This window comes from Ambystoma mexicanum, chromosome 14 (assembly GCF_040938575.1).
Source record: "Ambystoma mexicanum isolate Mex_15411 chromosome 14, UKY_AmexF1_1, whole genome shotgun sequence".
NCBI classification, from domain to species: domain Eukaryota; kingdom Metazoa; phylum Chordata; class Amphibia; order Caudata; family Ambystomatidae; genus Ambystoma; species Ambystoma mexicanum.
Genome location: NC_090940.1, coordinates 197182768 through 197196915, shown reverse-complemented (window position 1 = coordinate 197196915; position 14148 = coordinate 197182768). Strand labels below are relative to the sequence as shown.

The following is a 14148-nucleotide window of genomic DNA, read 5'->3' as shown; positions in this document are numbered from 1 at the left end:
GGGGAAAAAGCCGACTACTGGCATATGTGGTGGTCATGCAGGAAGGTCCAAGCTTTCTGGTCAGAAGTCCTGAGCTGGCTAAGGGAGGCGGGAGAGGGGGTTTATCCACAAGATCCTATCCTGTTAATGTTTGGCCTTCAGCTAAGGGAGGAACACTGGGAAGAACTCCCGGACCTGACACACTCGTTACTCTTGGCTGCCCGAGCGGCTTGGGCTAGAACATGGAAGAGGGCCACCCTACCCACGAAAAGAGAGTGGGTAACTGTGGCTAAGGATATCTACTTCATGGAAAGACTCACAGCGGCCATACAGGGCTCAAGCGCCCAGATAGAGATGGACTGGCTGCAGTTTATGGAGGCATTTGGCCACACAGAGGGAATGCCCGGAGAACCGCGGGGTGCCATGAACCGGCCCGAAACCACCCTTAGCATAGGACACTTTGCCTCAGTCTTGGGGGAGTCGGTTAACCACTGACGGCTGTTAGCCCGGTCGGAGTTGCCCCAGGAGAAGTGCTAGGGACAAGCAGTGTTTGCGTCCCGAGTCAATGGGTTTGGGGGGAGTTGGGTGGGGGGTGAAAACTTCAGGGATTTATGGTTTGATTGTGGTGTTATGATGGGCATCTGCCCAAAGGTTTACATGCTGTAAAAGCTCTCTGTTACCATTAAATACCAATAAAAATGGATTAAAAAAAAAAAAAGAAAAAAAAGACGAGGGTGCACAAGGGAGTGCTTCAGGGGGGAGGAGAAGACTCCAGTGGTGAAGGAGTGGTTGCAGAAGGCAGCCAGGGCCGGAGCCAGGGAGTCAATGTGGTCCTTGATGGTTTTGGAGGAACAGGGATGAACCGTTTTGACAAGACTTTCATAGATCAGACTTGTCTAGAAACATTGTCTGGAAAAAACAGGGGAAAGGCAGAAAAGGAGACAGGAGAGGTGGCCGAAGAAGGGCCAGAGGGAGAGCAGGGAGTAGAGGGAGGAAGGGAAGAGGACGAAAGGGAGGACAGAATGTCCTGAGTTTTAGAGATAAAATGAGAAGCCAGTGCCATGCAGAGGGCCTAGGAAGGGACAGGAGAGGTAGATTGGCCAGTCCTTGCAGATTTTAGAGAGTTCAGCCGAGTTGTTAGATGTCGCAGAGACACGGGCTTGGATGTGAGCTCTCTTCTTGGTGAGGACAGAGAGCCGGTATTGCCTTTGGAGCATGCGGCAGGCCAGTTTGTCAGAGGATGTACATGAAGCACCCATTTCCTCTCAGCCTCCCTGCACTTGCGTTTAAGGGTGATGAGGTCTGAGTCGTACCAGAAGTTGCACTTGGCTTTGGGCTTCAGGTGGATCCTCATGACAGGAGCAAGAACCTTGAGAGTATCACATATAGCAGAGTGGAGCATGGAAAAGGATGTGTCAGGGTGCGAGTCAGCCAAAGGGGGGGGGCATGAGAAAGTGGTGGCGAAAGACTCAACTAACACGCGCTTCATGGGTCGGATGACCGAGAAGGTGGGTGGCAGTGATGGAGTTGGCTTGGCCTGAGGGGTAGATAGGGTGAGCTGGGAGGAAAGGAGAAAGTGATCACTCCAGGAGAGAGGAGTAGTGAGAGGGATAGAAAGGGGAAGGTCTGAGGAGATCAGAACATCCAGAGTGTTCCTTGCAGAGTGAGTCAGGCCAGAGGGGAGAATAGAGAGTGAGAGAGAGTCGCAAAGGTCACCAAAGACTCCAGAGGAAGGACAGGAAGCATCAAGGTGGATGTTGAAGTCTCCAAGAACCATCTCCGGTTCCGGAAGCACCTCAAAACCTTCCTCTTTGCTTCTGCTTTCTCTCTCCCTCTCCCCTGCTAAATTCTTCACTGAAACTGCACTGAATCTGCAACTGGGCCACTCTCAGCGACCTCGGTCCTGGGCCCAGCCACTCTCCACTTGCACTGCCTCCCTGGCTACCCCTGCACTGCAGGACTGTCTCTGTAGCCCTACAGCCCCCCCTTCCCAGCACTTGTCTGCACTTGTCTGCACTTACCTTGCACTTGCCACCAGCTGGCCCTATTTATTTATTTTTATTATACTTACTTTGTACTGCACTTCCCCTCTCCCCTTGCACTTCTTCCCTTCCCCCTACCCCTGCGCGATCTGAATGACACCTGGCCTAGTAGGATCGTTGTCTGTCTTCCCCTTGTTCCCCCCCCTCCCTGCCTCGTCGCGCCTTCAAACACTTGTGTATAGGCGCGTTACAAATGCCATATCATATCAAGAAGGAGGAGTTGAGTGGTTGAGACCAGGAGGGAAGAGGAGAGGTCTGTCCACTCAGAGAGGAAGGAGATCTGACCAGGTGGCCAAAAGATAGAAGCCACAGTAATGGAATGAAAGAGAGAAAGAGAGAAAGAGAGAAAGAGAGAAAGAGAGAAAGAGAGAAAGAGAGAAAGAGAGAAAGAGAGAAAGAGAGAAAGAGAGAAAGAGAGAAAGAGAGAAAGAGAGAAAGAGAGAAAGAGAGAAAGAGAGAAAGAGAGAAAGAGAGAAAGAGAGAGAGAGAAAGAGAGAAAGAGAGAAAGAGAGAGAGAGAGAGAGAGAGAGAGAGAGAGAGAGAGAGACTGCAGAGGAGGCATTCGAAAGAGGAGTAGGCCTGTGTAGGAATGACAAAGGCAGGAATCCACTCGTGGAAGATAAGGGCTACACCCTCTCCGGAATGGTTGGACCTGGGCACGGAGAGGATCTTGTAGCCATCAGGGAGGAGAGTGTCAAAGCTTGTGACAGAGCTGGCCGTGAACCATGTCTCGGTGAGACCGAGGACATTGAGGTCAAGTTCCTCCAGAAGGTGGCAGATCTCGGAGAAGCATTTGACAGCTGAGCGAGAGTTTAGAGTGGCAATATGGAGAAGGTTGCCGTCCTTGAAAGACTTCCGGGGAGGGGTACAAATCAGAGGTACGCACTGCAGAAGTGTAGAGGAAGCCCGAGTGGGGGCAGAAGTGGAGGGAGGAGAGGGCAGGTAGCCAAGGAGGAGACAGCAGGCGAGGAAGCTGTGGAGGGAAGAGAGGGGACAGCAGGAGAAGAAAGGAAATGTATGAGGCGTGGTTAGCGTCTATCGAAGAGGAGAAGGTTGGCCTGAGGGCTTTGGACCAAGACGGTACCATTCACATAAACATTAAGGATGACCTTAGAGGAGTAGAAGGAGGTCAGGAGGGCCTCCCACCAGAGGCCACCATTAATGGGAGAAGAGGAGACGGGAGAGAGCACAAAGACCATATTTAGGGTCCATAGGTCTGGCGAGGGAACGACAAAGAGGATGTCAGTGAAATGTTGCCTGGAGCAGGCACTGGTATAGGCGTCAGCAATAGGGAGGCCTGGGTTGGAGACCAGGATGTCCTTTTTAAACTTCTTCCTACCAGATTTAGTGAGGAGAGCAGGATAGCCAATAGAGAAGCAGTTAGAGAAGATAGGAGAGACAGAGAGCACCATAGAGTAGGTAGTGAGAGCAGAGGAAGGGAAAGGGAGAACACATCAGACGAGACAAGTTGAACAATTGGACAAGACGACAGACACTCCGATGTTAAAGACTATCACAATGCTCCCTAAGTCTGAGGTGAAAGGCCTAGGTTTCACAATGCAATTTTAAATACTTCCACAATGAAATTTTAAATACTTTCACAAAGCAATTTTAAAAAACAGGAGAAAAACACACCTAAATTTGAGAGTCCTGAATAGAGGGGGGAAAAAGGCCTAGGTTTCACAATGCAATTTTAAATACTTTCACAATGCAATTTTAAAAAACGGGAGATAACACACCTACATTTGAGATTCTGCTAGGTGGACGGTGGGGGAGGGGGGCAGGGTACAGTGCGGGTCGCCCCCGGTAGATGGCTGGCAACTGGCTGCCCCTGCGGACACCTGCAGACATGACCAGGAGCCGCCTCTATGGGAGCCACCCTTTGCTTGGGGGCCCTTCACCGCTGAGGCTGCCGGGCTCTCAGACACTCTAAGATCTGTAAATGAGGCATGACTTAATTGTGAGGTGAGATTTCTTCTTCAGGCAGTATAGCTTTTCCACAAGACAAAGATTAACATGAAATAACGTGATCATGATGCGGGCAATATGCGCCAACTTACTTGGATATGGTGATCGGAAACATGACCTTCAGAATCAGGTTGTCCATCTCTGGGATCTCAATGAAATTACAGGACTACAATGTAGGTTTAGCTACATATATGCATGCATATATAACTCAGTTAATGTGCTTTTGGTCACTTTCAGTAAAAAACTTCAAATATGCCAGTAGGCTCACAACATTGGCTGTCAAATTGAAAAACAAGCAAAACAATAACATGTATGCATATGGTACAGAACATAATTAAAACGCACTTTATTTTTTTATTTTAACACGTATGAAGCTTTGCACACACATCTTTCGTTGTCCAGCCGAACATCAAATCCAGCAATTTCTTTGCTGGACACATAAGTTATAGCACACAGGAATAACAAACTACCGCTAATAACAACAATGCAATTGCTCCAAAGTGGGTGTTCCTTTGTATAGCAAGTCTTACTGGGTGTATGAAATGTATTTTTTCACAGGCAGATGTGTCGGAGTGTTTTCTTTGTATCCGTGTATGTTCTCACTATCATTTGAAGAGCAAAGCTGCATCCGATAATGCCATAATTTTCTTTGAAAAGCTCTTTTCAATATGGTAGTTGCTTGGTTCGGTCATTTGATTATGGTTATACCAAAGGGGTGGCCGGGTCTCTACCAAGCCCATCTGTACAGGAAAGGTTTGCACTCTGTGCAGGCCCGCCCCTTAGGTTAAATAAATACACGATTAGACAAAAAGGTGCCAAACCACAACTGAAGGAGCTGCGGAATGGGGAAAGGATTGACATTTTTAAGTTAGTCCAGAGTAATTTGTTTAATTACTTTTCTGGGGTTGGATACTTTTTGCATAATGTCAAGCAGGTGGCTGGATGGGGAAAGGTGGAAGTGTTCAGGGACGAAGAGAGGGTTGGGAGAAAAAGTAGTCACGGGACATTTTTCTTTTTCAAAACGTTTAGCATGGGCTGGTGAGCGAAGTGGACCAGAGGTAGTGTTAGAAGAAGTGTGGCAAGAATATTCATCCAATCGGAGGGTGCCTGACACTGCCATGACAGGGTCAGGCAAGTACAGAGATTGGTTGAGTGCTTGATTGTGTTGCATACCCATCCAATCTTAGTGTGGCTGGTGCTATCAGGTTTAGCAAAAATCTGATTGGATTAATGTAAAATAGGAATGAGAAAACAAGCACACCTACAGTTCTATCCTTACGTAAGTATGAAACATCACACGTATTATTCTATCCATAATTGGGTTGACTTTAGTCATGGGAATTTCACAAGAACAATTTGATATTAACTACGGATGAAAGACACAGGATTCCAAAAAAGTCAATGGTATGTAAACAAAGTGATATTTAATATAAATATTCAGACAATATGTACATTTGGTCAAACAGGTTACCTGCTGTCAAGAACACCATTCAGAAGTCACATTTTAAACTGTAACTCGAAATTAATACAAGTTACTTGGCAAATTGCTTATAAATAATCAATGCATAGGTGTTTTATACAGCATATTCATCACAAAATAGGGAATGTATAAGGAGGAGAATGAAAAAGACGTGGTTATGTAGTGTCTTTTGTTCCAATCGCTCCATGGCAAATGCCAGCAGTCTTATGTCTGTTAAAACGGTTGTTCCTGAATCGTTGGCGAGTCAAGTTCTGTATTAAAAGCCACAAAATACTACCTCTTACTCCAGTATAAAAGGACATGATGATCCTAAAACAAGGGCACATTGATGGGTTCTGAGGAATAAATTGGGTATCCGAGTGGTGGGTCTGCGGCTTGCACAGTTAGGTTTCTTAAAAGTACCGGGTGAGCTTGTATGCTGTATCGTTCTTCATCATCATTTGTGGCATATAAAAGTTCCCAAGACAGGTTTGCCCATTGTCCTCGGACAGCTTCTGCATTTAACTTGCCAACCTGCACCAACAATTCCTGAAGGGTAAGCACCCGGCCCGTGTAAACTCCCTGTAAAGGAAATTAGATGGGTCATTCATCATGTGAGGCTTTTCAATATGAAACCATGTGCAAACTACAATAACTGTTAGCACAAGATTGGCACTGCAATGAGGGGTGTGAGCAGGGATGTGGGTTGTATAGTAAATATCATGTGATTAAGTGTCTTAGACCTTTCTTTGCCTTTGTATCCGATAACAATTGTTAATCATGTGCAAACTTGTCGCTCCGATTTGCCAAATGAATATCACTCTTTTTAATAAACATTCCTATGTGAAGTCAGGGGTCTGCAACCTGCCGCTTTTCAGATGTTTTGGACTATGACTCCCGTGATCCCTCACCATTGACTATGATGGCTAGGGATGAGTAGTTGTAGTGCAGAAAATCTGAAGAGTGAAACGTGGCAGTGCCCTGCATTAAATTAATATCAAGGCTGGGGATATTTAAAATGTCCAATTCAAAGTCACAGAACAAAGTACAAACAAAATCAAAGGAGTATGCAAAGCGTTTTTGTTGATAGCGAGACTTTAAACTGAATCCCAAGGCACAAAAGCAAAGCTCTGTAACTGCGTTTGTGACATTCCCATTGATTTAAAGCTCGACACCAGATACCACAGCATGCTCAAAAGGGGCACTTCATTGACTTTTGAAACAGTACTTTAAAGGATTATTCAGTTTGTTTGTTTAGTATTTATTATGCGCACCGGACCCTGGGGTATAAGGGCGCAGAAGGTAAGAAGATGTACAGCTTAGAGCACGGTTACAGGTTACAATAGTCATAGGTTACAGGCGAGTAATACATGTGTCAGGTAACAGACAGGTGGGAACAAATTCATGCATTCATTTAACATTTGTTGTCGTCAACCAGTTGATCACATTTTGCCTGAATTTGGTGAAAGATTGTTCTAGCCTCGCAGTGATAGGTAGTTCAATTCCACAATTGAGCAGCTTTGACTGGCAAGCTAGCTCCGCCTATTGTGGCGAGTTTAAATCGGGGTACTTGGAGGCGATTGGTGTTGGCTAGTCTAGTTGAGTGTGTTCTGGTGAATCTGTCCTTTAAGTATTGTGGGGCTTTATTATAAAGTGATTTGTATGTGAGGGATGCGGTTTTGAGTCCGATTTTCTCGTGTGTGGAAAGCCATTTGTGTTTCCTTCTTGTTTCTGAGATGTGTTCTCTCTTGGGAATGTTCAATGCTGCTCGGAGGGCATTATTTTGCTGTATCTGAATTTTGTGGATGGTGGATTTAGTAGCTCCTATGTACAATGCGTTGCAGTAGTCTAGTTTGGAGATGATTAGGGCTCTGGCTAATGTTAGACAACTGTGCTGAGATAAGAATTGTTTTCCTGCTCTGATTAGTTTACATGTGTAAGCTGTTGATGAGGCTAGGGAATTTACTTGTTTGGAGAATAAGTCAAGGTAAATACCCAACGTTTTTACTTCTTTGGCTACTTGTATACAGTTCTCATCAATGATGAAGGAGGAGTAGTTTGTATTTAGTTTATTAATGAGGGAAGCGGTGCCTAGGATAAGTAGCTCGGTTTTATCATCATTCAGACATAGGCCATGGGTTGCCATCCATGCCTGAACGATGCTGTAGATTTTGTTCACTAGTGCTAAGTCCTTTTCGTAGTCCCCTGTGAGTGGGAGGAGGATCTGGGTATCGTCAGCGTAGTTAGTATACACGATACCTAGGTGGTTCAAGTCATCAAACAGGGGCTTAGTGAAAATGTTATAAAGTGTTGGTGAAACGCAAGATCCCTGTGGCACGCCGCAGGTGATGGGGATGGGGTCTGCAGCTGCAGTAGGTGAGAAGACCCTCATGGTGCGGTCGCTAAGGATGATTGGATCCACACTATAGCCTCAGTGGAGAAGTGTGCTGCTGTATCTAGGTGGTTACACAAGACTTTATGATCTACTAATTCAAATGCGGCAGATAAATCTAATAGGAGAAGTGCTGGTCTTCCAGAATCTCGTACTTTATCTATTTGGGCTTTTAGATCAATCAATGCAGTTTCTGTGCCGTGTAGTGGACGGAAACCGGATTGACAGGAGCCTGGTAGTTGGTTTTGTTCCAGGAAGTTCTGGATTTGGATATATGCCACCTTGTCCAGAATCTTCAATAGGAACGGTACGGTAGTAAATCAGGCTATAATTAGTGGGAATAGCCGGGTCTAAAGTTGCCTTTTTAAGGAGTGGGAGCACCCGGCCTCTTTTAGGTTGCTCGGGATGGTACCCGTGGTAAAGGAGGCATTAATCAACTTTGTGATGAACGGTGCTAGGTCTCGTGCAGCATCTTTGATGAGTTGTGCTGGGACAGTGAGTCTACCGGCACAGGCAGATCGTCTTTTCTCACTTATCAAGCAAAAGCTAATATGTGGCCTAAAGGTTAATTTGTCGAACTCAGACCCTTGAGTTCTGGTTATCGAGGCTTGGGAAACTGACCAAGAAAATCCCAGGATTCTAAGCAAACCAATGTATGAACCCATTCTCTAAAATGTACAGTGTGCAGTCTAAAACTCCCAATTACATGTTCATACCTCCCTCTACAACTCTTCCTGGTATCCAATCTGAAGGGCACCCTAAACCATATATTCCATGTAGCGACCCTCATGCTCTTGTTACAGTAACTGTTCTATGTAAAGCACTAATCAAGCTCATACACATTTTATAATATTGATAAATATGCTGCTCGATACTTTAAGGATTACCTAGAGGCCAGATTCCAGTGGACTATTCGATTTTGTGAGATCTTGTAAAACTGACAGCAATGTTCATCTTTGCAACTATTTTAACAATTTCCTCAGAGAACTTTTTGGGAGCAATGAAACACAGGCTCATTAAGGTCCTCATAACCTACCAACAGCCATAGAATTCTTCACGCTCTAGTTTACTTTCCGGATAGTATTTGTTTTCTTACCATGTTAGGATCATGCCCCAGAGAAAACAGGTACGGCTTCTCTTGCAAAACTGCTTGCTGCCATTCTGCATCGGATACCAAACCTATATACCAGTCGTTCTCATATTCTTCAAGGTAGTTTAAGAGTTCTTTGAAATCTTCCAAGGGACCCAAGCTAGCTTTGTCAACCATAAGCTTGAAAGCATATCTAGAAGGATGGAAACAAACAGTATTTTACACTTTCTATTTACAATCATTTATATTAAACATGGTAATATATAAAAGAAAAATGGCAGAGAAACCCATGTGAGAAATGTTAACGTTTCAATGTAGCCTAGGACACTAGACAGCAACCAAGAAATATTAAACCAGTAAACTTGCATAACTGGATTTCCACGTAAAAGCATGCAACAAAGCCAAGTGACGCATCTTGTTTACTGTGTGCCAAGTAGTGATCAGGAAAAATGTAGATGAGAAATTACTGAAAGTGTACACTTGACTAGGTTCTTAGAGTTTCACAAAATGTGGACTGAAACATGCAAACCTCCCACTTGAATAATGGCAAAAGCATTCATTAGAAGGCATACGTCAAAACAGCTTCATTTTTATAATGTAGGTAAAATAACATTCTTCCTTGGTAGAGTCAGAAACTTTGTTTTCATGAAGCAGGGTCATATCCCAGAGGTTCAAGAAACCTTGAAAGAAGTACATGTGCACCAATCCATCCAGTGTGTTCAATAACCATAATATATTACCTGAATGCTTTGAGGGCAAGTTGGAAAAACTCTGGTTTGCCTGCTAACCAATCCAATTCCACAGACCAAGGAATGCCACCAGAGTATGCTCTAAACAGGTAACTAGGGCTGGGAACAGTGTGCTCGGTCCCAAACAAGCCATAGTAGGAAGATAATATTCCTTGAATGTACAACTCTTTTAAAGTGGTGTCTTTAATCATTTCTTCAGTCAAATTGGTTGGTTTATCTGGCAAGTGATGGAAGTCCAGCTGACTTAAAATGAACTGGTACCAGTCGTTTGGAAACAGCCGTCTCATCTCATGCAGCCTGTTGCTGGGTACAGAATGGACTCTCCAGTCCTCGGGTAAACTCAGTAACTTTGAATATGTACAGCTGAACTCTACTAATGGGACATTTGAAATGCGATTCAGCTGTCCCCTGTCAACAGCTGGAAGCCCAAAAGTAACAACACTGAACAGTTTATTAGCCGATAAGCCTTCTATCGAATCGCCGCTCATGCTGTGCGTTTCTATAGTTCCTGGAATAGTTAAAATGTTACTTCTTGGTTGTTTGATTTCTTTTGCTACATTTGTCTTTCTGTTGGATTCTAGATCAAAAAGATCATCTTCATCATCATCTGACCATTCTTCCAGAGCATCAGCGTTGAAACTTATACTGTCCTTGGTGCTCCCAGATTTCTTAATTGTATTGCTCATTTCTTCTGGTTTCTGAATTTGTGTTTGAAAAACCGGGTTGTCTTTAGTGTCTCCCACTTCTTCAACACACGTCTGTGTTTGTGACCTTCTGTAACAGTAGTGCACAAGAGTCCAAAGAAGGACTTTAATGAAATCATCTTTGAATTGTCTCAGATTTTCATGTGCATCAATGATTCCAGATAAAACGTTCCTTGCATCAGAATACAATCTTACTGGAAGCACGGCACACGGGGTTAGGATGTTCCCAAAATGATGGTTAAGAGACAATGCTGAGCCATGCTCTTCTTGCTCAAAGGCCATTTCAAAGACCTCATCTACTCGACGAGCTTCTGCAGTGTGGCATGACGTTTCCTGCAATTCCAATCCCTGAAACATAAAAATACAATTATTACTTATTTCATAATAAAAACAATAAACGCTTCCCTTTATTTCTTGGACGCCAATCATGACACCTTTTAGGCATAAAGTAGCCATGTAATGTTAGTTAATACCCTCATAAAGCCATCCACCTATTGCAATGATCGAATTGTTGAAGCTTCTAGGGTGCTCTTCAGTGTTTCTGGTGCCTTGCTTCTTACCCTTTCTATACCACCTCAGGACTCTTCCATGCGCAGTGGGATGAAGTCTTTGTGCTCCCACCTAATGGCACCTTGGAGAATGCGACTGGTTTACTTATTTGATATTTGTAAGGAAACTATACAATAAATGGTGTTTCAAGGCGCCACAAGACAAAAAAGGGAGCAAGGGGGGGGGGGGAACAAGGGAGACAAATACAATAACGTTCCTACTAGGTTTTATGAAATTTGGATCGTGCAAGTGTAGAACAAGATGTGCGAGGGAGAAAGGGGTGGGTGGGAGGTGGAGTGCCGGTCTGTGCAAAAAAAGCAAAGTGCGAGGCTGGGTAGGGAAAGCAGGGTAAGAGGAACGGGAGCAAGTGCTCAGGGAAGGTAAGGAAGGCAAGTACCAGGGATTGGGGTAGTGCAGGTCCAAATGCTAAGTGCGAGGAAGGGGGGTGGACGGGGCCAGCGCTGGAGCGCTGTAGAACTCAAGAGAACAATTGCAGGCAAACCAACAGGAAACTCCAAAAGGCCCCTCAGTTTCAAAATAGGGCCCCACAAGGAGCCAAGCAGCAGCATCCCCGGCCGGGATCAGGGCCATTCACTCAGTGAATTCAGCCCCTCGTCACAGCAGGGAGGCCAAACAGCCAGCAAGACGCTGCTCAGCACCAACAGAAAACCAAACAAGCTTGAGACCAGGAGGAGAGGCCGCACTCAGCCATGGAGACGTGTACCTCCCGGGGCCCCGAGCCCCGTAGGAGAGGTTAGATGCAAAAGAAGAGTCAGAGGGTTAGGCGGCCACTCCTTGTCCAGAAAGTGATATCCCCACACTTTGTTCAGACCAATGAGGGAGGCAGTGCTGCAGCACCTCACAAACAGCAATCCAGTCACTGTTTATGGCCACCAGCTCCGCCACAGCAGTAGCACCAACACTAACAGCCACCAAGACTCCTGGGAGCCTACACACCCAAACCGCTGCAGAGCGCTACGCCGATCCTCACAGGGACGTCCGCTGTAGCAAACGCTGCGTCCCCATGTACAGGGATCACACACACCCAAAACAGCTTACCAAATGTGGCCCACAGCAGATAGATCCCGCGAGCTTCCCCTCACAGACTCAAAGTGGAGCAACGATCCACGGAAAGCTTTATGAGCCTGTAAACCCTCAGCCAAACTATATCCTGCGAAACAGTGAGATGGAGGCAGCCTTCACCTTATTCAGCTCCATGCACGGCTTCCATATATTGAAGACGCTCTCCTCTGTCCTAGGTCCTTCTCGTTCGTATCTGCAGCGAACGCACTTGGGCACCAGCACCACGGATCTCCTCAGCTGCATGCCGTGTCCCGCCAGCCTTCCTGTACAGTTACACCACTTGCGGCCCAAAGTTCCGGAGCCACCATCTGCACCAGTTGATTGTTAGGTACTGATTGCTGAATACCACTCTTTGAGGCTTTACCCGTCCCCCACACCTTTCTTTCCAAATTCTGCTCCCCACTCCGTTTGTGCGTTCCTCGTTCCCCACTCTGCATCACTGGTTAGAGTTTTCCAAGGTTGGGATTGTCTCGCTATCGCAGAGCCATTGCGCACGATGTGTCAACCAATAAATGTGATTACTTTGAAAACACCAAAGTGTGAAAATAAAATCTCAAACTAAAATTTGAAAATGCATCTTTACACATACTTTAGTTGTGCTTGTAAGTTAAACCAAGTATGTATGTTCTTGATGCTCCTGCTGCCTTTCTGACCATCCACCTTTTCTATCTCCAAACTATTTTTTTAATTCCTGTTCCCCATCCGGTATTCATGCAATTCTCTGGTTACGCTTCACCTCCCCTTTTACCCTGATGTCATTTTCTCGTCCTTTCCACAAAACGAGGAGTCGGTCAAAAATGTGCATTTTATTTTTAAAGTGAGTCTTCACCCTATATTTAACAGGCTGGAATTCCCTTTTATTCTGAATTATTTTTAACCATTGCTTCTATTTATTTTGGTTTTGAAAATATTTTTTCGAAACCTTTAATCTTCCAACTGTTATTTTTTAAATAGAACATAAGGTGCCACTGCCGGTTTAGCCCTGCGTATATCCCAGTGGTGTTGGTGCCAGGTGGAGTGGATGGCCTGGTGCAGAAGGGGGCTCGGTATCCTATAGTGAGGGTGCGCCGGAGTCCCGTTGGATGCTCTTGGTCTACCATATAGAGGGAAAGTGAGATGTCTGGGTCGCCATATAGTGGTGCCTCCTCCATGACGGGCAAGGGGGAGGTCAGAGGATAGTCTTAAAAAGAAAATAACATGCAACAGTCCCCAAGGGAAGCCCTCCTCTACAGGGGACACGTGAAACAAAAGCAAGAGAATGGAGTGCCGTGTATGGCCTTGGAGGCAGAGTTGTATCTTATAAAAACCAATACACAGGAATGGAACGGTCTCTGGAAATCTGTTTTTTTTTGTTCTGCTGTACATATACAAGGTGCAGGAAGTGGGACAGATCTAGGCCTCCTGCAGGAACCAATGTGTACTTTAGCCTTTAAGAACAAAACATTTTCTGACTGCATGCCAGTATTCCTATCCACAGCCCCATATACAGACATAAATGTTTACAACTAAACTAGGACATGTGTCACTGTTCCCTGCCTGACACTAGGAGTGTGTTATGAGGGGAAGGGCAGGGGTTACAATTGGGACCAGGTGCCCCCACACACTCGGTGATGTAGGGCCTGGGGTGCTGTGGGAAGGATTCCCTGGTCAACTCCACAGCACCTAGGTCAGCGGACAGGGAATTGTTATATTGATACTACGTGAGCATCCGACTCTCTTTGTAAGAATATGCAGCACAATGCTATACGTAGCACTACAGGGACGAATTACACGGGCCCTTCAATATAGGCCACATGGGCCAGAAACACTTTGCGCTCTCATACTGGTAGCTGTAATACAAGACTGGCAGGACACTGCTTACCATCAGAGCGAAGGGGAGTGTGGCTTGTGGAGGGGTGCGCCCGAAGTTGCCCTTGCTCGATATGGAAATCTCGCAATTGCACGCGCGTGCGAGACCTACAAAGAATCCAAGATGGTGGCCTGGCCTTGTAAAAACTCAGTCCAGGGAAGGCGATAAAGCCACGCCCAAGCACCTTCATTGAGGAATCAATTTAACACTAGCCCAAATACTGCACTAACTCATAGAATCATACACACATGCAGACCCTCACTGCGAGGCCAGTCCAAGGGGCA

At 45.6% G+C, this 14148-nt stretch overlaps 1 protein-coding gene across 2 annotated transcripts in view; it reads right to left on the bottom strand.

Annotated features, from left to right (window-relative positions):
* Positions 1-5394: 5394 nt before the first annotated feature.
* The window catches only part of PCNX4 (pecanex 4), a 451861-nt gene continuing 443107 nt past the window's right edge, over positions 5395-14148 (bottom strand). Inside the window, exons 9-11 of one of the 2 annotated variants that reach the window (XM_069638903.1) lie at positions 9671-10731; positions 8937-9123; positions 5395-6030 (exon numbers count right to left, since the gene is read on the bottom strand). In XM_069638903.1, coding sequence (XP_069495004.1) covers positions 5779-6030; positions 8937-9123; positions 9671-10731 — 1500 coding nt within the window. In that variant the 3' untranslated portion in view covers positions 5395-5778. The remainder of the gene's footprint in view (positions 6031-8936; positions 9124-9670; positions 10732-14148) is intronic. The other variant, XM_069638904.1, reaches the window with a different exon arrangement.